We start from the raw sequence: 24452 nt of genomic DNA, 5'->3' as shown, positions 1-24452 counted from the left end.
GCAGCTCCTGATTCTCTTAGACAGGCATTTATGTCTCCCCACAGAGGTGGAAGGGGGAAAAAAAAAAACACCACAACACCTAAAAATGAAAAACAAACAAACAAACAAACACAACACAAAACCCCCAAACAAACAAACAACAAAACCAAAAACACCCACCTCAACAAAACAAACAATCCTTAGCATTTCCATACGATGCGGCATTAAAATCCCACTGAGATTTCACTTCAAAAACTAACAACTAAAATCCAAACTCTCAGCCAGGACTCTGTACATGCCAACCCTGCTGGAGCTGCTGAATCTCAGTGCTGGGAAGGTCTGTGGTCCTACAACAACCACACCAAGAACTGGAGGAAGGTAAATGAGGCTTAAAGCAGACAAGCAAAAAGTCCCAAGGAAAGGATATTCACTGTCTACTGCAGCAAGGACCACAATAGAAGAGCAATGCAAAAGCCCACCAGGAAATCTTTATGACTTTATCTTACGTCAGGAAAACCACAATATACTTATATGCACAGCTGCATGCCTTGGAAAAAAAAACCCAAAAAAGGCACTTTAATCTTCTGCTCTTTCCAGTCTGGCAGCCAAAGTAGCTTGACTTGATAAAAAGACTCAAGAGTTGTGAAAACTACATATTAAAGGAGAAAATTTCCAACTGTCTTTCTCTTGTAGATTGTGGCAGCCAAAAAATCCAACCCTAAAATAAAGATGTGCCTGAAGGTAGCAATTTTACAATCAGCAACATAATGATTTATATCACTGCTGTCATCTTTGTTGGGGAAAAGGAAGCCAGGTATTGTGATCATTAGCTTTTTGATACAGATGATATTTTTAAATGAGGAAAAACACATGCATTTTAATCAGGAATTGAAGGAAATCGTCCCAAAATACTAACAGAAGAATCTGCAGCTCATGCCAAGATTTGCAAACACAGGAGATGAATATTAAGCCAATGGCATCATTGGTGGCATCCTGAGTCGCTGCACATCCCTGAGGATGCGCATGGGAGCTCACTCACCTTGGAACTCATGATCCACACCCTCCCCAAACACGTCCTCATGCCAAGGCCCCAAGTATGAAAACTGGCCCCACTTCTGCTGAAGCCTGTGCTCCAAACAGTGAAGTGCCACTGCTCCCACCCAGAATCCAGCTGCACCAGAATCCACTGACAGCAGGCACAGAGCAGCAGAGTTGGGTCCCACTGAGCGACAGCAGCTCCAGGCTCTTGTCTTAAAACAAACCAAGAGCCAAGACATTCCTGCCTTTTATCCCCAGAAAAGTCCCAGAAGCAAAGCTTGGTGCCCGATCTCTAAGCTCCTGCCTATGCCTTGGCAGACACACATGAAGTTGCAGGTGCACCAGACAGGAAGCTGCTGCTGTCAAAGGATTAAAAATCAACTGATCTTGACCTTTAATGCAACAACCTGGCTTCTCATGCTTCCATTCCCTAATGTAACCATAATCACATTTGTGGCTGAGAATCAGAAAACTGCTTTCAGAAGACTTACATGCAGCCTTCCACAAGCCTGAGTGATACAACAGCAAGGACACCACACCACACAGGCTTTCTCAAGACCCTGACAAAGCAGGTTTGAAACTGGGATACATTTTTGAAGTCACAGAACAGAACTTTCTGCAGGTGACAGCAGCAGTAGATCAAACTTTGCTGAATGTTTGCAGAGAAAAACAGGAGAGAAGTCACCAGGAGTGCTCAGCTGAGATGGAGTGTTCTTGTATAGCAACTCCATGCCAAACAAATCTCTGGTCACAAAAACACCCAGAGCTCAACACAGATAAAGAGGACGGAGGCCAAGTCTAAAAAGCTCATTTCTGCCCACCCCCACCAGATTTTAATAGAATAAAGGAAATTCTCAGCCCAAATTAGAGTAAGTTTTGTTTATAAATCCCACATCATATGCAAAAAAATGCTCCTCCAGAGAAAAAGCTGTGTCATGTCCCAGTTCACAACTTGCACTGACAGGCATGTAGTCTCACCCTCTGTACAGCAGTTTCAGACTTTCATCAAGGATTCCTCAGCCTGACAAGGATGCACTGAGGATGTCCAGCAGTCCAGCACTGTGCCATGCCTGTGGGACAATCCAGCAGTCGTTCCGCACCATTCAACTCACGGGTCAGCACTCCTGCCTCCCAGTTCTCAGTCTGAGTATTTCTGGCCCTGTGGGTCTGCAATACCTCCATGCTGCTTGCCCTCCTATGTTTGCCATTAAAAAGCATTGATAGCACCAGAAGTTGCACTGTTTTCTGAAAGCAACTCTAATTAAGTATGAAAGCAAGTCTAATTAAGTATGGTTCTGCTCCATGAATCCCCTGGGAAGGCAGCAGAATACCATTAACCCTTGCATCCAGCTATCCTCCTCTTGCCCAGTGTAACCAGCTGAGAGCAGCTGAAGCCCTGATCTAAGTGCCAAGGTGTGCACCTGCAGCTGTGCTGAGCAACGGGCCAAGCAGAAAGTGCCACTCAGGGAAGGACTAAAACACCTCTCATCCTCCCCGCCCCACCAGGGAATGTGACTCTGACAACCATCCTTCTGCCAACAAACCTTCCCCATCTCTGTTAAAATCACACCAGCACCTCAGGCACATCCGTTTCTCATTGTTGAGGCTTCTGCACGAAGTTGTACCTACACAAAGCAATCAGGATCGGGTCTGGAGCATCCCAGTGGCAGGGCCTTTCCCACAGCCAGGCACTGAGCTCTTCTTTGCTCTGTATTTCGTCTCTGCATGACAGCTAGAACAGATCCCAGGTGCTCACCTGGGAGTTCATCCTGCTCTGTGCAATACTGCTAATGACAAAAGCTAACAGCGAAACCTCCAGTGAGGCAAAGAGAACCAGAGTGCAGCCCCAAAACATTAGTCACTACAAACACTGCATCACCTGAAGCTCAGCACATGTGGGGTACATTTAAATATACTTTTCTTTAATTATGAATGAATGTGGGTTTATCTGGTGTTTACTCCAGAGTAGTGGAAACACATGCAAAATGATAAGTCCCCCTGCAGAGAGCCATCACCAGTGGATGCCCACCTTGACCACCTCAGCCAGTGCAAGCAAGCGGAGATACAACTGAACACCAAGGGCTGACAATTTTCATGCCTGAAAAGGGGAGTTTTCCTTTTGTGCTATCTTTACATGCTACTGCGTGCACTAACCTGTGCTTAGTTACTTATTCTTTTGCACAACCCGTTTATTAAACTTAAGGTTGAAAAGCAAAAAGAAGGAACTCCCACTCAGGAAGGGAACAGTGCAAGGAAGGATTGCCTGGATTCACCAGGACAAGTGATAATCACTGCTCTGATCTTGGGCTGCAATTGATTAGCTATAAATACACAGCAGCAAAGGTACCAGGGCAGAGAAAGAGCTTTTTTGGAAAGGAACAGACCCTAAAAGCAGAGTCCTTGCAGCTCTCCAAGAGATAACCCTAAGTGCCCATTGCAAATGGGAGATGATATTTTCCTGCTCACACTGGACAGAAGGGCAAATGACATCATTAAAGCCCACACTGCACCTCAGAGTCCTTGGAAGAAAGGGAAAGAGGTACTTCATATTTCTATAAAACAATTAGTATTGACAGAACGGACTATAATACAGCACTCAGCCCAGAAGAGTAATTAACTATCCCGGCAGCTTGCTTACTGGATGCACATAGGAAGTAGTGAGGTGGCAATTAGAGAGCAAAAAGGCAAGACAGACACATGGCTTTGCTATAATGAGATATTGACCTCAAGCCCTCTGCACAGTTGTCTGACGAGGCATCATGTACCCTGTGCCGAGCACCAGAGCATCGCCAGCACAGTCACTGCCATCGGGCATGGTGGGAAAGGGCCAGAGCCCAGCACTGATTTGGGAGTACTTCTCTGCACAGGTTGTGCTCAGCCTCTCTTCCCCTTGAGCCTTAAATAGGAGCGTGGCTATAAGCCAAGCAGAGAGCTCTGGCCACCGATAGCATCGGTGATGGAAAAGTACCACCGATGTGGGATGAGGCCTGGGAATTTATCTGCAAGATACCACATATCATCAAATACGTTTCCCCCAAAGCTCAAGGCAACTGGTTTCACCACCCTTCTAATTTGCAATTCTCCGAATAATCCTGAAAATTGAAGCCTCGGGGACAGCTGGAGCTCCTTGCACACCGTTTCAGCCTCATAAGGCTTAGCTTTAAACATCTTTGCAGAGAAAAGATTTGCATTTCAATTTGAGGTCCAGAAAAAAAAGGACATTAAGTGCTGACACCTTCAGTGTTTCTCCCCCCAAAACACAGAGGTACTGTGGATCTGTTTCTAAGCAGTTACTCTTTGGTAGCCCTTGCTCTACCTTATTCCCACGTCCTGGGGGAAGTATCCAGGCACAGTCCAGAGGCCCTCCTTTTCTCTTTGTAGGGAGGTGAGGCAGAAGCAAACAGTGTTTGTACTTCAAGACAAGCACTTTCCTCCCACCTCTCCTCGGCTCTCCTCCACCCTTTCTCCCCTCTTTTGCCACAGGAGTTTTCCAGCACCGACTGGTGATGCCCCTCCACAGGGGCAGCCCCAAACAGGCAGAAAACATGCCCGTGGGAAGACAATGCATTTACACCTGCATATGTATGTCTGGCAAACAGCTCACAAGTTGGGCTGACATAAATGATGGAGTATGAGAAATAAAGCTCTTTCCTGCTGTGATGCTTCAAAACAATTCAGCAGGCTTTTCACACCGGGAATGTGTGTGAATGTGCAGCAGCTCCATGCGTTGCTCCAGAGTCAGAAAATTACTCTGCAGCGAAGAAAGTGACTGCTTCATTCCTGATATACCTGAAACAACGAGAGAAACTGGCCCAATTAGGGTTTCACAAGGACACCGCTCTCCCCTGCGTGCACGTGCCAAGGCCCTGTAATGACGAAAGGCACGAAAGGAGCCAAAAGACATCAGGCATCACTGGACCAGAGTGAGTATCAGAATACCTAAGTCATTCTCACTGGCCAGACCAAACTCTCACAGCACATTTAGTGGTTATTTAAGAAAGGGATCTGGATTTGGAGGCAACACTAGTTTTTGAATGTCAAGATTCTGAACAAGCTGGGTAAGGAAAGCAAGGCTGCCATAAGGTCTGCTGCAAGCAGTGTGGGACACGAGACCTGCTAGAAGGTGGCAGTTTAGCAACCACACTTTTCAGAAACCAAAGACATAGAGATCTTGGGGTCAAAGCCACAATTTCCAATGCCAAACCTTGTCCAGCATTCAGGAGCAGCAGCATCTCCCCTGCCACCTTCTCCTGACAGCAAACCTAAGAGGGCAGTTGGAAGAACCCCATGGGTGTAATTATGGCATTAAGGTTTTGGTCACGTACTTTAAGGCAGGAATCCTGAATGAGCCTTTTGTCATGCTCATTGTACATGGAGGGGACTCAGACCAGTTTGTTGTCACCGTACGTGCCACTTCATTCATTTGAGCAGCAGCACTCACTCACAGGCTTTCTGGTGGCAGGGACCAGTGCCCCGTGCACCAGGAGGACACTGGGGAGGAAATGCATCTTCTGAAGACTATCACTGAGTCAAATAATCTCATCAACTACGGGGAATCCCAGCCAGGTTCTGAAGTCGCAGCAGCTGAGGACAAACAGCATCACAGAGTTGCTGCCGCATGGATGACAGAGCCATTTAAAAGCAGAGCACTTCTCTTCTCTTCCCAAAATGCCACTGTCAATCCTACCACGCTGGGATGAGAAAGCCTTGTTTTCACTGGAATGTTCCACCAGCAGCCACCTTTACACTCTGGCTCTGTGCAGTGTTAACAAAACAAACCAGATCTTGGCCCCAATGTGACTTTTTGCTGCTGACGAGTCACTGCTTTATCTCACCTCAATGTCCCAGCTCGTATGCAAAAGTGGTGCCTGTTTCACAGCACAATTAATGCACCAGCAGGTAACAGCCAACACACAACTCCTGCCAACACAAATGTGCTGGGTTCATCTTGGGATCTACTCTGCTGATAGAGCTCGATATTGCTCCATTAGCATCAACATGGGCAAAATAAATCACAGATGAGTAAAAGCTGACAGCGACAAACCAAAACACCCTGGTCCTGCTGCAACAGTTGATAAATCATATTTAGGTACCAAATGAGCTCTAAAGGAGAGGGTAAAGGAAGCCAGCAGGATATGGAATAAAATTTGGCAGCTGCAATTCTGGTGCCAGAAAGGCAGCAGGGCAGGACCACGGCTGGATGCCATCAATTGGAGAGGCAGCTCTTTACTGCTACTTTACTAATACACAAAGCAAGCAGCTCTTCCCCACACTCTCCTTGTGCAGATGATTTTAGGAAGGGAAGAAATCGGGAATCATTAGTGTGCCACAACTCTGAAATACTTCCCTGTGTAGGCAAGAAACTGCTCCCATCACAAAAAGTCTAATTTCAGCGTGCATGTGCATGAATGCACAAGGTAAGAACTAAAAATAGAGGTACCCTATTTCCATGCATCGAGTCAGCAGGTACAGAAACAGCGTAAACAGTGATTCAGCAGCAGCCCGCATGATGCTGCTGACACTGTTTCCTTGCCTCTGCCTCCCTGTTTGTAGCCCTTCCCACCTCGGCTGGGTCACCAACACCCAGCAACTCCCAAGAGCAGTGCCCAGATCTGCCTTGCAAAAACAGCCCCAGCCCCACAGGGAGATCTGCCAGCCACGAGGGACTCACTGGCTGCTCGGCTCCCTCGGGAATGGGGTGATGTGAGGTGGCTGTGAATGCTCTTCAGACAAGGTCCAGCTCCTGAACACATGAACATTTTATAGAATTTCTACAGACGTAGAAATTCTATGTCTACAGAAGTTTTTTCTACTGCAAAGTCTACACACTACCATAATTAAATGTTTTCTAAAAAAATAGCTGTATAATTTGCATTTTTGTAATTTTTTCAGTAAGCTTCTGTGCCTTATATCTACAAATCATAGTCATCCAAGCTGGGTACAAAGAGATGCACAATGTACAACCACAGTGTATGGTTGCAATCTCTGGTGCAAAGTAGTGCTGTGACTCCATAAACACCTCTGATAAATCGCACAAGATGACACCAAGGACATTTTGTGAGTCCTGTGAGATTTGCTACATAAACAGCTACGACCTTGTACACATGGTTTCAACAGGGACAAGCTGTTTTTTTGCTGGTTCTCACCCCCAATTTTTTTGTTAATGTTTGCTGAGAAGCCAGAAGGAGAAGCAGATACAAGTAAACGAGAATGGAGAGTAGAAACTTCATTTACATTTCATAAAACTGAGCCTATCTTCAAGAAGAAAACAAAAAAGTATTTCAGTCCTCCCAACACCTAAGATCTCTCATTGACCCTTTCAAAGCCAGCAAAGGGAAGAAAAGCCTCCAAAGCATTTACCTGCTCTACACCAAGCATCCATGTGAGCCATTCCCTCTTCCAGCCCCTGAAGCCCTGGGGCTGACATGCTCCTTTCTGCTTTGGCAAGCTGTGCTCTCAGCTCCAGGTGCCATCTTTTCCAAAAGCAACACTCTCACAGGGAAAATCCCCAGTCCTCCCATCTAGTGATGCTAGAGCTCTGCTCAGGGCTGTGGCCCTGCTCAGCATTAGTGCCCCATCTGAGCCACAGGGCATCCAGTGGAGCTGCCATCAGCCCTGGATGCTGCTCCTGTCCCCTCCCATCCTGCTGTGAGGTCCCCTGCCTTTCCACAGCAATCCTGGCTCTTGGCCAGGACAGGAAACAGAATCAGTGACACAAGGCTGGCTGGTCCCACAGGTCATCTGGGGAGGTCCAGCCATAGCATCCACATTGCACCTGCTTTTGCTGGGTTAGTTTTCTTTATTTGCTTTGAGAATGCGCCTGGTTTTTAAGATTCTCTCACGAAAGAAGCAGATTTACCCAAAAGCCCAAGAATAACTGAGACATTAAAATCAGGGGAGTTGTCATTACAGCTGCAAATTTCAGTCATGATTTGAGGGATGATAGTTCTATGAGCTACATGTAGCCAGCAAGCCTTTTAACATTTGACAATAAATATTATTGAAGGGTTTCCTTACACAATTGTGACTTACCCCCACAGGATTCCTAGCCAGCGTAACTAACCAAGAACAATTAAAGTGCTTGAGGATTTCAACTCAATCTCAGAATGGATTAAAGTCCTTTCTACTCTCACCTTGACATACTCTGAAGTCTGGATGATTTGCATTTTGACGTCTAATTGAAATGAGGCTTGCTGCCTGACAGGCCTTAATCTTCCCAAAAACATAGTTGTTTCTCTCCCAAAGCAAGTATTTATCACAAGTTTCACCTTGAATATAGGTCACAGCATTTCAAAGCAAGTAATCAGAGCTGTAAAAAAAAAAAAAACCAACAAAAAAACAACAAACCACAAAGATTCTGCGTAGGTTAAAAAAAAAAGAATTCAAAAGGCACATCTGTTCTCCTGAGTCACAGCAAGGAAAGATTATTACCATTAGCATGAGGGTTATACAGCAAATGAAACAACTGGTTAGAGAAAAAAAGAAAAGAAATCACTTATAAGTGTGATCTTTCATCATTAAATTTTAATAGGAAAACTACTGTGATTTGCTTAGCCTGAATATATATGCAATGTAAAGAGACCATCTGACATCATCGAGGCATAACAGTACAAGATAAATGGAGATGATTTGCCACACTACTGGAGCATCTGTAACTCCCTCCCAGACCTGCAGCAACTCAACAGCAAGCCAGATGCTTCTGGTTGGCCACTGAATATGCTTCTGGCTGGCCATCGGATCTTATGCCTCTGGCTGATAGGAAAAACTCAGAGGTCTTACTCTTCTCCTGCTCATGAGGGCTTTAACAGGGGGCAGCTGAACTGCTACACTAGTTTAAATGCCCACCTGCTGTTAGTCCCATTTTGATTGTCCCTTCCAGCCTTAACCATCACCACAGCACAAATACCTGGAGGACACAGTTTGCACCAAGAGCTTGCCCTAAGCAAGGGCAGCCAGAGCACATGCATATGGATCCTGAGAGAGCCTGTCTGGAGCAAAGCCTTGCTTTGCAGACTCCCAGCAATGCAAAGCCAGGCTCAGTGCTCCAGGCTGCCTTCCTTTCATACAGCAGTTGGGTTTTGAGAGCAATCAAAGGAAAGAGAAAAGTGGAGCAATGAGGATGGAGATTTTCCTGCCCTGCTTCTGAAGCATTACAGTGCAATTCTCTCTGCTATTCTGTCCTAAAGGATGGCAGCACCCGTGACAAGCTCAGGAGATGACAGAAGAACGAGCTGCCAGCAAGCCATGCACTGCCCTGCCTATGGAAACACCAGGCAGCCTGCTGTCCACCTGCCCAAAATGCAAACAGGAGGAAAGGGTGCATGGCTATCGGGCACAAAGTTGGTAAATTAAAAGTGTGTAAATTAAACATCAAATGCGCACAACTCATAAGCATGAATTATGCAAGGCTGTCAACTGTCTTATTTTAAGAGGGAGCAGCTGTAGAAGCTGCTTGGAGGACACGGCAAGGCACGGAAGGGACAGCCCCTGGGTGCTCGGTGTCTGTGTGTGTCTGAGCTACAGCACGGACACTCTCGCCAGGTCCAGCCCCAGCACTCCCAGGGACCTGAATCCTGCACTAATCAATTAACTCAGCATCTCAGAAGCTCTCACTGTCACCCAGTACTCTACGGAGGGAGGAGAAATATTTTCATCACCTTCCTATTGATGGCAGCTTGAGAAAGATCTGGATAATTGTGAGAGCTTGTGAAGGAGCGAGCAGGGAGCTGAACCTGTAACCTGGCACAGACCCAAGCATCCAGTCAGTGCCCAAACTGCCAAGATCTGCCTCTGCTTTTACCTTTCACAAGGAACCTGAAACAGCAGACTCCCTCTGAGACCAAAGAGCTCCAGGCCCTGTTTCACCTCAGTAATTTTCTTGCCGACTAATGAACCCCCACACTCAGGCAGAGTGAGGTTGGTGAGGACGCCAGCCTAGGGCAGCACTGCACAGCCCATGTCGCAAGTGCCACCGTGTCACAGGCAGACACAGGCTGCAGGCAGGGATGCTGGCTGGCAGCACAGAGCACTCGCCTGTCCTCAGCCCATAACCTGCAGACACCGCAGGCTACTGAACTCAGCCTGGTCCCGAGCCCTCCCTGAGCAGACAGCACATTTAGCAGATGTGCTAAGGTTGCTGAGGACAAGCTCTGTACATAAATTACCTACAGGGTGAGAAAGCTTTTGATAGAATTTTACATAAAACATGAATTTCTCTGGTCAATACAAATGCTGTTAGGAGTGAGTGGTGGGGCCATACAGAGCAAGGAAGCATGCTGGAACATAACAGGTGCTGAAAGGGAGGCACAGATGGGTATTAAGACCAGTTTCATTCATTGTATACAGCATGGACTTGGAAGAACAAACATCAAGCACCATGATTACATTTAGTGATGATTAAGATTTGTGTGGGCTCCTCAATACACAAGAGGAGGGCAATAAAGTCTCAGACAACTGTGAGCAAGCAAGCACCTCGAGGGATAATTAAATTAATTTGAGCTATGGAAATGCCACACAACAAGGCAAAACCATAAAGCAAATACAACTGAAAAGGACTTTGCACTCAAGAGACTATATGAGGCAAATGCAGGTTATTGCTTGCTCCCAGTGACCCACCCAGGGTACGAGGTGCTGTCCAAGACCAGGTGAAAACAAGTATAGGATACACACAAAACACTAAAAAAAAAAGCAATCTCAGTGATACCAGTTCTATGTGCCACCAGCCCAACAGATTGTAGCTTTAGAGAGGGGCCATATCACATGGGCACCACTGGTGATACAGCAGCTCCTGGGCCACCCTGGCAAAACAAATCCATGCAGGGGACCCCAGGACACAGCACCTGCCTCCCCACCTGGCTTACCAACTCCTAGACCCTACTACCAGCTGCTTCCCAGACTCCTGACCACTGCTTCCCATTTTGAAACCATGTACTTGCCCCTAATTGCCTGGGCAGCCTCACTATGCTAACCAGCCCTGCCTGATGCAAGGCAGCTGCCTTAGAAACACCGAGGCACCTTCTCTGAGCCACCCTGCCCGGCAAAGGGATGACTGGCAGGGCATCACAGCAGGCACAGAGCCCCTTCCAGGGGATGGGCCCCAACAGCACATCAGAGCAAGACTGGGGAACACAAAGCATCTGGAGCAGCAACACCAGACAGGACATGGGAGAAGTCAGAAGTAGGAGAGCTGCCCAAGGCCCTGAAGGCAAGAAGATGCTAAATTTGATGAGGTTGAGGAAGGGAGCCAAAGGAGGAATAAATAGAGCTAATGAGAAAACAAGGCATGAGCATTCAAAAACCTTTAACACACTGCTAAACAGCAATAAAAAGGCAATTAGAGTTCCAAGATGCATGGAGGGTAATTGCACACACTATAAATAGGTGGTGGGAAGGCTGTCCTGCTCAGCAGGATCTGATTCACTTTTGGGGTGACTTCTGTGCAGAAAGGAATATTCTGGTGTGTGACAGAAGCTAAAAGAAGGGAGTTTACAGAGAGATGAAATTACAGGAAGAATTTCTGTCACTCACATCCTCCTGCATGAAATATGCACAAAGCAGGAGCTTTGCCACAGAGGCTTTAGAGATCAGAGTTTGAGGAAATCCAAATAAAAGTTCAGCAGAGATGCAACATAGCCTTAGGAAGAAATATCAGCCAGCAATTTATATGGCACTGGAATCTGGGCACTTCAGTGGCTGCCACTATTGATGGAAAAACCTTCTAACAACACCCACGGAGATCCCATCCCGCTTAGCTCATAACCCTTGTACAAGCACATGCACTTGTAACAGCACTTAACAACAACCAAAACCAGAGGTTTAAAAGTGGAATTCAAAGGCCAAACTCACTTCCCCCCATCCTCCATCATGCCACCAGCATGCTCATCCTGTTCCCTACCTGTGCCTCAGACGTGCTCGCTCTGCTCTGCAGACACGTAACCCCCTTCCTGGGCTGGTGGAACCCTTGAGGGGATGTCCCTGTCTCAGTCATGTAGGCTCATGGGAGCTGGTGCAAGCAGCCAGCTCAATGTTTAAGGAACAGGCTCTCTGATGCCACTCCCTGCCCAGACTTCCCTCCCTATGCCAGTTAGGCTACAACAAGTGCACCAACTGCTGCTCTTCCTGCTGGGCACATGGCTCAGGCTGTAGAGGAATGTTTCGTGAGAGATTCTGGGGAAGAAACTGCCCTCAAAGCAGAAAAAAAATCACAAGACTCCAGCTGAAGCCAGGGGAAGGGTCTTTGCCACATTGTGGCCAATATCCTTAAGAGCAGAAGGTACCACTGAAATCCAGGAGCCCACCAACAAGCAGGTAGAGCCTTGGCCAATGTAAACCACCACTCCATGGTCAACTTGAGTCTTTTGAGGACACCAGTTCTCTCTTGAGGCAGTATTATTCCCCACCATCCATGCATGGCCATGAGCCGTTACCTCCCATAGAGCAAGTGGGAGATGGAAAAGGAGAACAGCTACACCTGGAATCTGTCAGCAATCCCTCCTCACTGCCCCAGCTCTTTCACAGATACCTTTGTAGAGGAGGAAGATTTGCAGACTGAAGCACCAAACAGCTGATAAAGGGAGGGAGCAAAGCTGCCACTTCCCTCTCCAAACTCCCTCATCCAGGCCTGGTGCCCTTTCCAGATCCCTGTTCCTTCCCGTCGCAGAGCATCGGCATCGATTCACGCTCGAGAGCTGCTCTGCCCTCGCGAATGACTGAGCACACACAAAGTCTCTGCAGTCCTAACTCCAACTAGCTCTTGGCTATGCACCAAAACCCTACCCCGTGCAGCTCAGACAGCTGCATGTCCCCAGATAACAGCAGCAGATGGCTCCTGCCTGGAGGTCTCTCTGGCAGAGGGTGGTCTGCAGAGCCACGGGTGGGAGGTACAGAGCTGGCTCTTGCATCAGGCACCGCTGTCGGGTCATGCAGCGTCGCCCGTGGCTGAAGAAGAGCTGGCTGTGTCCTTCCTTCATCCTTGCACTGTCACCGTGCAGGTAGCAAAGCAGCTGGCTCCTGCTGCGTCACCCCATTAGCTTCCTTCTGAGGCAGAGATGAGCCTGTCATCTCTGGCTGCAAGAAGAATGGGAGCAGTCTGCTGGGAGGGAGGGAAATCTAGGGGTGGAGGCAATAAAAGCAAATTTGGGCACGTGCAATATGCAAAGCACTTGTGACCTCTTCCTGAATTAGGAACGGGTGTTTGGCATCTTAGAGGAAAACTGCGTTCGCTTGATGTTCTGCTTGTGTGATACCTGTATCACCTTCCAGCTGCCTAAATCCTCTGCTGCTGAGGTGTGGGACCAGCTGACCTCAACAGCACACCAGGCAAAGTGAAACCCCGCCTCCTTGCAAAAGCTACAGCCCCTGACAGCATCAGCAGCAGTACAACAGAAACTTCTGAATGGCTTCACCTAATTGCTCCCAAATCACCCAGTATTTTCTGTGCCTAGAACATAACTCCTGAGTGCCCCTTCCTTCCCAGCCCCCACCCATCAAACAGGGACACCTGAGGGGAGCTCTGAGTGGCACACAGGTTGCATCTGGTTGGCTGTTCCTGGAAGAGCTTCTACTTTTCACAGCCAGCTGCACCAGCCACATGTCAAGGCTGGCCAGAGTGAGCCCAGAAACCTCCTCCCAAAGTGTCTTTGCAATGTTTAGGTTTACTTGGCCAACTGGCTGGACAGGGGTCCCCCAAATCTCTTCTTGGGGATAAGAGTCTGTTTCCAAGCAAAGCACCAGCTGGAAATGCGATGTTACCTCAACAAGAAGGCACCCACCTCATCTCACTCCTATGAGCATGGTGATGTATTTAGAAGCATCAGTTTATCTTCCCTCTGACAGCCAAATAACAAACCCAAGTCCCTTTTTCTCACCAGGGTGCCACCAGCCAGGCAACTTGTCCCCTCCTGTCCCAGCTGGAGTCTGTATGTCAGCTGTGACACCCGGGCTCCAAAACAACCCTCATGTACGTGCACAACTGCATCCCTGACAACAAAGGGATCCCTGACAAAACCACTGACCCTCTCTGAGGGGTTCCAAGGAAAGCAAGGGGCAGCTCCCCTGTGCTATGGAGGTGGGGAAGCACTGTGGGCTGTGGTTACATATTGGGCTGCTTAAGATGGTAAAATCCTGCACTCCACCACACAGGCTTCTGTACCTCAGGGCAATGCCAACGTAGCATCATCTGGCCTGAGAACAAAATAAATTCCCTAGGAAAGGGAGAATCACTTCCTATGGGAGTCAGCATGCCCTGCACAACTCATCAACTGCAAACACACATTGCAACTAATAGACATCAGTGGTTGCTACAAACTTACAGAATCTGCAAACTCCCTGTGCCATCCTCCCCAACTCAGTGGGTGCTCGGGATCAAACTCAAAAGCTAGTGCAGACACTACTGATGCTCTTAACAAGCCAACTTACGAGATGGTTTCAACAAGACATTTCTTAACAAATAGCTTCTTTTATCAGTACTTCCTCATGGGGTGAGCCTGGAAAACAGCCTTTCCTTCCCTGTACCACACAGGCAACTGGGAGCCAAACCACTCCCTTTTTTAGCCTTGCTCCAAGGGACTAAACTGTGTCTGCACACACCATCAGTGCTGCAGCTGCTCTGGATACAGGGCTCCTTTCTCCTGCAGAAGTACATCAGGCAACAACAACATCCAAAACAAGTAGTTCTTTTCCACTGCCAAAAACTTGATTGAATTTTTTCCCCCCAAGATTCTTCCCCTGTCTGAAGACAGTGAGTGATGGATTTGCAGGGACAGGGTCACGCTGCTCCATGCTCGCGCAGGATCAGATCGAGTTCACGTGTGGTGCTCATCCTAAATCAAGTGTGGATCTAAATCCCACCCCAAGGACTGGGAGGTCTACAGGCAAAGCCAGACTTGAAGATGTATCATTTTAGGAAGTGAAAGAGCACTCTTCCCTTGTGTGAGAATGTCACCCTAATTTAGCACACGAGATCACAAAAGGCCGCTGCTGGACCATCAGTGGGCAGCCCTGTTTGCCAGGGTATTTGTACAAATTCATTGTGGCATCAGCCCAAAGTCCTACCAAAGTCAGTGGGGTTCCTTTGAGATCTGTACATCGCATCTCCAGTCCCCAAAGATAAACACTGCATTCTGTGGGCTAGGAAAAACCATGACTAAATCTAGATTTCATTAATTTCTTCATCAAATATTAACATTTGGATATGGGCAGACATGGACAAGGGTCACTATATACCTGACACTAATAAAAGTCCAAGCTCTCAGTCTTACTGTGAAGTAGACAGACAGGTTTTGAACTATGACAACTACAAACACGGCATCACTTCCCCCAAGCTGAATAAATATTTGCATGACATTTTGACTCAGGTGTTTAAATTCTAGAAAACGTCTGACTTTATCAGCCTGAATCACAGACAAACAATACCAAATATTATCACTAAAAGCACCTTTTCAAACAACAATTTTAAAAGGTTAACATCAAACACTCAGCAACTATTCTTATGTCTGGTTTTAAGAATGAAGCCCACCCAATTCAGAGGAAAACCCAGCTAAAACATCCCAAATATCCTGTACCCACAAATAACTTCCTCCTAATCAAGCACCAGGTTAGGATGCTCTGTGTACTTTTGTCAGTACCTACAAGGTAATAACACAGGGGAACTCCCCAGGAACCTGATATTTCTTGCATCTCCCCTCTTCCACCTCATGAAGACACAGCTGGACCTGCTGCTAAACCACAAGGACCACCCCTATGAGAAGGGTGACCCTATTCTGACCCACTGGGAGCTGGTGGTGCCACCTGCGTGAGGAGCAGCCAAGGTGAGGAGACAACTCTGCCTGTTCTGCCACGACTGCACCACATTTCAAAAGAGCTGGGAAGCAAGGTGGGACCTTCCATCGGACCTACCTCACCCTGCTCTATCACCAGAAAGAGAAAACCTTTGAGGGGCCACCTATCAAACCCCTCCACTGAGGAGCCACCCGTTCTCCTGGGTGATAAACGGAGAGGAGCTGCTCACCACCAGGGATAGTGTTTTGAGGGAACTCTACTGTTTTAATTAGTCTTAACTTTCAAAGACACACTAAAATATATGTGATTCCTAGAGATCGTTCTGTGGGTGAAACCCTGGCATTGCTGAAGTCTCTAGCTGGACTCACATCGACACCATCCAAGCAGCAGCTTTACCGATCATACTACATCGACTGGTCTTAACATACTGATCAAGTTCACATAATTAAATAGAAATAGGATGTTTACCTTGTACCACCCTGGGCTAAAGCACTGGCAGTAGCTCTAAGGGGTTTGGATGCACACAGTGCTCCTAGCAGAGTTGTGATGGCTGGGCTCCTACTGCTAAACCACACTAGAAACTAAGTAAATACTTCTCCAGCTAACAAAAAATTGCATAGGGAAATGACTTGCCGACCAATTCCCACTTAGGTGAACGGAGAACAAGTGACTCACCATTCAGCAGAAGGAATTACAAGTTGTGCAAAAGGCAAAGCGCTTCGGGGAGAGTGTCTAGACTACGCAAAGCAAGGCCATAAATAATACCTTTTGGAAACGACGGGCTTTAGCAGGAGTTGGAGCTGCACAATCAGATAAGTCTTTTCCACTCTTAGTTCACAACATCTCTGGCCCAAGAGGTGCCACCCACAATAATTGAAATGTCATGCTATGGATCAAGAACTGCAAAGTTTCACAAGAGCCAAAGACCAAGCTCACAGCCTATTTAATTACCTGCTTCACAATCCAATAAGCTGCAAGTATATAAATAGCCAAAGTATGACAGATATTTAATATCTCCAAAATTAAATTAAGATAAGGCACTGGCAAAATAAATGATAAGTGTTTTGACTGAAAATAACCATTTTCTGCAGAATCCAGGCGATTTGAGCACAATAATCACATTCTGCACTCCACACTGCTAAGGAGCACAGCATCTCAGATGTGCCAGACTGTCCTCCCCACAGCGATGCTCTGAAAACACGCCTGTCTTCACTTTGGGGTTGGCACAAGGCTGATCCAGGGACAGCCCCAGCTGAGAGCCCAGCCACACACAGCTCTCATTTGATGGTGATAGTGGCCTATGACCACACTGAGCCACCTAAGTGGCAGTCACCCCCTAACCACTCTTCCAGGTTTTTACAGGCATAGCACTAGTAATTATCTTTCAAGCTTTGCTGCAGATAAAGAGCTGTCCATGAGGTTCAGCTCACGCTTGAGACCTGCCTGACCATTGCACCTCCTTCTTAAACAGCACTAGAGAGCAACAGAGACAGAGAGATAACAAGCAGAGCACCGTCTTTACCTCTCCTCCCCTGCAGAGCTGAGAACCTCCAGGCATTTCTTGGGGCCAGCAGAGCAGAATCTGACCATAAAATCAAGTTGCTCCAGCAGAAAGCTGCTAAAACACATCCAAACACCACCTGAGTCAATGTCTGTCCCAGAAGAGCAATGTGTTGGTGATTTTAAGAGAGAACTTGTGTAAATATGGCATGAGAGTAACAACCCAGCCCATCACAGGGAAGAAGCATGCGATTATTTGGAAGGCTGCACTAGCTTTACTATGTTCCTAACTGTTGTAGCATCTGTGTGCATGCTGAAAAGGCAGAAATTTGATAATTTAAGGTGCACTGTTACCAATTTAACAGTTTCTGACCCCTCACACCTGTTCTGCATTAAGCACTGTGCTTAAATCAATCACCATTCAGCAAAGCACAAGCTTAAGCGCTTTGCTGAATTTGACTGAGAATTTTGCTAATGCACCAGACGTCATCCCACAGGCTTACACAGGGACCCAAATCACAAGCCACTTCTCCCAGGAGTAGCTCTGGTAATCTGCAACTAAGCTGGAACTTTTTTGATCCCACATTTATCCCCCAGTGAGAACTGATTTACTCTCCTCCCTGCCTGCACCCTTGTTCTGCAAGCAGGGAGGAAAACAGGCGATGGCAACCATGACTGCAGTGGTATCTGACCTAAAGTGCTCTCCACATTTTATCTCCTAACAATTTCTTCCTGCTGCCCCTTTCCCAAGGAATGTTTTCATGAGACTGGCGATAATCTGGAGAAGATCTGTCCATTTCTGCAATTTCGAATAAGCAAACACCAATTCCTGGGTTGTGCTGTGCCTTTTGGCTGCTGTGGCTTTGGAGGTATTTAGCAAGAGGTACAGCCCACATCCAAGGATGCTTGGTCTGCATCACTACAGACACACACCTTGTCTGACATCCCCAGGCTGCCAGCTGAGCTCTCCTCCCAAAGGCTTCAGACAGTTGGGATCAAGTGGGAAGAGGCACGGAGCACGGCTGGTTGTCTCAACTCTACTTCCAACAAGTCAGCATGAGCTAGAGAAAAGACTAAATACATCCTGGGCAAGCAATTACCAAGCTAAGTGCCATCTGCGGTAATAAAACACGTTGTTCTGAAAGCAACAGAGCTGGCAAAGCCACTTTCTTCCTGAGCTGCATTGCAAGGCCAGAGCCTTTCGTGTCCAGCAATATTGTAAGCTCTCATGGGAGCTTTTTCTCCACATTCAGTAGGTCTCTTGTTCAGATTCCCCAGTGTCTAGAAAGGGCTGCCCACACACTGCTACCTTCCTCCCACCTGGGGTAGGAGATAAAAATGGACCTCCCTGTTCTCACCAAGCTTTTCAGGGATAAGTGTCTTGCAGACCACTATCCACGTGTCAAATGTGCCTGGAATTCAGCAGTGGCTTAAAAAAGGAACCTAAGCAAGAAAGACAGCACAGGAAGGTATCTAATAAGCCTTTTTTCTTTTCCCTTGGGAAACACCTGGTAGTGAGATGTAAATAAAAGAACTTACAGGTAGACATCACAGATGTGTAGTTACTCAAGTGAAGCTTTACCACATAAACATTAAGATAAACCTGAAGCAGAGGTGTAGAACTGAACACACTGATCTAGAAAACAATTTTTACTCTGTTGCTGAAATTTCTGGGGTGTCAAGATTGGAAAAATACCAGCTCTGAGTAGCATCTGCTTAAATTTATCTGGAAATCCAAAACAGAGTTTGTTGCCGGAGTAAACAAGCAGTGCTGTCATGCCCACGTGCTGAATATACCCAGCTACGCCATCCATTCAAACTTTTCCACTGTTTTCTTCACCCTCATGTACATTATAGTTTATCAAACGGCATGTCAAACCTTTCTGTTGCAACACTACCTTAGCTTCACGCTTCCCCTTATTCCAGGGTGGTTTATGAGTGCCGCAGAACATCAGGCTGCGTTTTCCAGCTCCCCAGCACTGCACACACTCGTGTGGATACATAACCAGTACCTGCGGTGCTGATGCATTTGCACCACGCTAACATGTGGCTCCCTGGGGCTCCAGGTACCAGCCAGTTCTGAGACAGCAGTGCTGCAGGATCAAGGAGGGAGGATTACACACCTCAGGGGAGGCACCGCAGGGATCTTCAGCCCAGGCAAGGACTTCAGTGCTGTGACCGCAATAAAATCAATTGCTTTCTTATCTGAGAAAATTGCAAAGAAGAAGATGAAGCTACAGAAGCAGCCCCGGGCTCTGGGAGCCTGGCAGAGGCTGCCTGCAACACAGCCCAGTCTCAGCTGTGGTCCTCCCACAGGTATGGGCTGGCTCTTATCAGGTAACCCAGCCAGGAAACCAGTCTGCAGGACAACAGCCTCACTGCCTCGCCTGCGAGACCACAGTCGCCTGCCTGAGCCATGCTCGGGGGTGGCAGCATCTCCTGTGCTACAGGGGAGAGCTGTGAGCCAGGTGAAGCCACATCTCATCCTCCTCCTTTCAGCTGGTCAGGACCTGCTGAGCGTGGCTGGGGACAGGTCACAAGCCCTCACCACCACACGGGTCTGCCCAGACACCTCTGCGGTGGCTGCGCGGCACCTCCCTGATGTGGGTGCGGGGTCTGAGCAGCCCACTCTGAAACCTGGCTGGTCCCCTTGCCTTGTCAGAGCCTCAGTGGGGCTCTCAGATGTCCTGCCCACAGGTAGCAACTCCAGTGGGCAGATCTGCAGGGTCAGGCCCTCGCGTCCCCAGAGTGCCCACATGTGGATCCAGCAGCTCCCTCCACAGCCTCTCCATCCGGCACCATCAAGAGAGGAGGGAGCGCGGTCCTGCACACCAGCCTGGGGACTGCCAACAACACCACTTGGGGGGCTTCTGCTCCCCATTTCTCCCGGGATGAAACACTTCCCTGGCAAACAGCAGACTGTGAGAATAAAGAGGCAAATGGAAAAAGAAGTAGTTTATTCCTCCTCTGCTGATGAGCAAAAACTGAGACAGCAGCTCCCATTAGAGCAGGACTAAAACCCAGTTTTCTCCTACCTTTTCCCTACGGAGCAAAATGCATTTGCATCACTCTGATGAGTCTTGAGCGCCTGGTATTTCCATCACTACTAAAGGCCCAACAAATACACTGAGGCTGAAGTTCGGTACTCAAGAGAGAGAGTCCCACACATTCACCCTCCGGTCACCACACAGTCAGAGAAAGAAGGGTGGTCTTTCCCAGAGGGATGCATAAGGAAAGCAGAGGAGCATATAAGTCCAGCAACAAGGCTCTGGTAGTCCTTTAACTGACATCAGTAGGAGTCTTGGCTAAGGAATAAGGGCAAGGATTTATTCCCAGTATGACAAGTGAATATAATGATATACAGAAAAACAAAAAACCAGAATGCATTCACCTTTAAAAGGGTGAATTTAATTTTACATGTGTTATCACGTTAAATTTAACTTTCCCAATTTCATCTCTCTGCTAAGTTTGAGGGAAGACTGTCAGCCACTAATACACACCTATTTTAGCTATCTGTATAAATAAGCTAGACATGTTTCCCTACATTCTTCATTTCTCAGAGGATGGATTATTTCCTCCCAAGATCCTGCATAACTTCTCCATGCCCTTGAGTATTGCTGCCAGTTGTCATTACTCCTCATTTTTTTGTTTCACTTACACTTCATTCACCCCCTTTTCCTCCCCTCTTTCTGTCCCTTCACAATGCACTATTTTGATTTCAGGGACTTTGAACTGTTCTTCTTCCCAGCCACTCTTCTCTGGACCACAAGATGCTGCCTGCTCCTTTGGATAAAATACTTGTCAATTTCGCTTCAATTTCACATAAGAAACTGTTTTAGAGTTTGTTTGTTTTTATTTCTGCAAAACAAACAATTATTCTGCAAAACAAACTTATATTTCACAATCTTTCTCTAACACAAAGAAGTTGCACAGGAAACAAAAGCCAAAACTACTTTGGAAAATCACAATCTATTGAAAAGGCAAAAATAAACAAATAAATAAATAAATAAAAGCATCTCCAAACCTAGCTATAATTTCAGCTATGCCCTTTGCTCAGCAAACAAAAGAAGATCATTCAGTCTTCCAGCAACACCAGATTGTCCTATATTGCCTTTAAACTACATGAGACAGTACGGATACACTTTCCTACCTCCGTATGTTGCAATGACTAATAATAGTCCTGTGGTGTAGCAGAACTGAATGTCGTTTGCATCAATACAACCAGGAGTCTGCCTGAATTGTAAAGGTCATTTGTGAACACAGAAGAGTATCAAGGCTAAAACTGCAGTCTAAGAAACTCAACTGAAAATGGTGAAAAAAAAAAGTCAGCCAGCTGTTCCAGATTGCTACATCCCATCACAGACCCAGCTCTGGCTGCCACAGGGAAAAAGTTGACTGGAAGACGCCCGTGTTCACATCTCAGAGAAACTTAAATTTCTGCCCTGGCCCGTGAGCTTGTGCCTTAGAGGAGAAACAAGCTCCAAGGCAGCTCTTTGGGATGGGGAGCCCAGGTGAAGCGCTCCTGCCCAGCCTCCGCCCGGAGCAGCACACGGCCCTGCCGCGGTGACGCACTTGGGGAGGAAGAGTCAGGACTGTGGCAGAGACTTCATCGCAAACCTCTGCTGCCCCATTTTGCCGGGAAGCCAGTGTCAGGGAGCTCGCCGGACACAAACACTTGCAAGAAGTTTAAATGAGACCCGGCAACTCCCTAAGTCAGTGCCGGCACTCCCAGTTAAGCAAACTTTGCAGTAAGCATGGAGTTGTGGAGTCCCTTTGCAGGAGGCGACGACACGCATCTGGTGTTTTCCAACAATACAACACACATCTCTCTCCTTTCAACAACCTTTAGACGACCAACATCCCAAACTTCCCAAATCCCAACGTTGCGTAACTAGGAGCAATGACCTGTGTCACCGTGCCGGCTCCGTGCGGGAGGCCACGTCGGGCAGCAGCACGAAGGATGGCAGAGGGTCAGGGGGCTCCCCTGAGCCCCGGGACAGCGCTGCTGCCAGCAAACCCCAACACGCGGGCCCAAGGTGCCCTGTGCCGGGAGTGCCCTTGGGGTGCCCGGGCGTTTGCAGGCCTGGGGAGCAGGAGGAGAGGCAGGGAGCAGGCAGGGGATGCAGGCAGGGGTATTTCGGGGAGCGGGCAGGGCAGTAGGTAAGCTGCGGGCGCGCAAGTAGGGGGCAGGCAGGTGGGTGGGTGGGTGGCAGGGGTTAGGAGGGCAGGGGCAGGCAGGGAGCAGCCAGGGGTGGGTGATGGGGACGGGAGGCCAGGCCTGACCAGGAGGTCAGAGCCGGGAAGGGCAGGGCAAGGCAAGGCAAGGCAGGGCAGGACCGGTACCTTCTGCTGCCGGCGGGCCATGTCGGTGGGCTGCTTGGCGTTGAAGGGGTAGGCGATGCAGCGCATGACGAAGACGTAGAGCTGCAGCTTCTTTTTCCTCTCCTCCTCCTCCCGCTGCAGCCGCTCCAGCTCGTCCTTCTCCTTCTCGCTGGCCACCGAGGGGCTGGGGCTGGCGGGCCGCGCCGCACCGCTGCCGCGCCCGCCGGGCTGCAGCCCCCCAGCGCTCCCACCGCCGCCGGCACCACCGCCGCCGCCGCCGCCGCCCGGGCCCTCGCCGGGGCGGCTGGGCGAGAGCCGCGCCGCGGCGGGCGCCAGCGGCTCCTTGCCGCTCTCCTCCTCCACCAGCTCCTCCGACTCCTCCTCGCTGGACGACGGGTCCAGCATCGCGGCGGCTGGGCTGGGCTCGGCCGGGGCCGGGCGGGCTCTGTGCTGGGCTGGGCTGCGCTGGCTCCGCTCTCCGCGGCTCTGTCCGCGCCCCGCTCCGGCTCCTGCTCCGGCTCCGCGCGCGCCGCCGCGCCCGAGCGCGCCCCCGCGCCGCCCCGCCCCGTGCGCGCGGGCGCTGACCGCGGTGCTGCACGCGCGGGGCGAGGGGAGCGAGCGCCGGGCGGACCCCGCGCATGCCCGGTGGGGGCGGCGCCGCCGGCGGGGATGTGCACTGTGTCCCCACGGACACCGCCGTGTCCCCGGTGTCCCCACGGGCACCACCGTCCCTCGGTGTCCCCACGGGCACCAGTATCTCTAGGTACTGCTGTGCCCGTGGTGTCCGCACAGTCCCACACGGGCACTGTTACGCTCATGATGTCCCCGCAACCCCACACAGGCAGCACTGTGTCCTCAGTGTCCCCACAGACACCACAGCCCTGCACAGACACTGCTGTGCTCTCAATGTCCCCACAGCCCTGCACAGACACTGCTGTTCCTTTGCTGTGCTCACAGACCCCACTGTCCCTCAGTGTCCCCACAGCCACACTTCTGCGTCGTTGATGTCCATACAGACACTGCTGTCCCTCAGTGTCCCCACGGCCCCACACAGACATCGCTGGGTCCCCACAGCTGCCTGAGCCACACATATCCTGCAGACTTGGGTCTCTCAGCATTTGCTTTCCACCAAGCAGCTCTTCTTGCACCTCAGCGTAGCTGGAACTCTTAATGAAAAAGCAATACTGCTGATAAATATTTCACCGAGTCACTAATTATTACACGTGTAATGATATCGTGGTGTTCTGCTTTGAAGATTACCTGGAGCAAACTGAGGACTTCAGGAACCACCCTGAGGGATGAATCAGTGAAGATGTCATATGTGCTCAATGGTTTAGTTTTTGGTGATTTTCAGATCTGAATGAGGCTTCATTTGCGCATACGTGTGTATTTGTGGTGGGTGGGTGTTTTCAAGGTTTGTGGGTTTTTTCTACTCAATTAGCAGTGCTTCTTTTGTAAATGTCAAAATACCTGTCACCTGTTAATTCATGTTAATAAATGTTTGGGGAGAATAGGTAAACATCGACTCCTGGTAATGGGGCTGTGAGAATAGCTTGCAGGAGAGGAGATGGGCGCTGCTTCAGACAATGTGTTCCAGCATTTTCACATCAGCTGGGCTTTCTGAGCTCCTTTCCTACTTCTAATTAAAAGCTCAGTGTAGCAGATGAGTCTGGAAAAATTTCAGGGCCCTGCATTTCTGAAAGCCATGAGAAGTGGCTAAAATAATTGTGCAGAGACGGAAAAATGGCTTTCTCCATTTCCATGAGCCTTACCTGCTAGAGCTGTGCCCTGCAATGTCATGGTGTGTCCTTTCAGCAATGTGGGAAGTCCTGAGG

At 48.7% G+C, this 24452-nt stretch overlaps 1 protein-coding gene across 13 annotated transcripts in view; it reads right to left on the bottom strand.

Moving 5' to 3' along the window:
• Positions 1 to 23101, bottom strand: part of CADPS (calcium dependent secretion activator) — a 210988-nt gene extending 187887 nt beyond the window's left edge. For 4 of the 13 annotated variants that reach the window (XM_050312874.1, XM_050312883.1, XM_050312876.1 and 1 more), the window contains exon 1: positions 22639 to 23100. In XM_050312874.1, coding sequence (XP_050168831.1) covers positions 22639 to 23022 — 384 coding nt within the window. In that variant the 5' untranslated portion in view covers positions 23023 to 23100. Of the gene's footprint in view, positions 1 to 22638 lie in introns of all 13 variants that reach the window. The other 9 variants (XM_050312879.1, XM_050312881.1, XM_050312886.1 and 6 more) reach the window with 4 other exon arrangements.
• Between the last annotated feature and the right edge of the window lie 1351 nt (positions 23102 to 24452).

The sequence above is a fragment of the Myiozetetes cayanensis genome, unplaced genomic scaffold (assembly GCF_022539395.1).
Source record: "Myiozetetes cayanensis isolate MyiCay16 unplaced genomic scaffold, myiCay2020 scf18, whole genome shotgun sequence".
Lineage (NCBI taxonomy): Eukaryota > Metazoa > Chordata > Aves > Passeriformes > Tyrannidae > Myiozetetes > Myiozetetes cayanensis.
The sequence above is the reverse complement of the archived record's forward strand: the minus strand, read 5'-3'. Positions and strand labels throughout refer to the sequence as shown.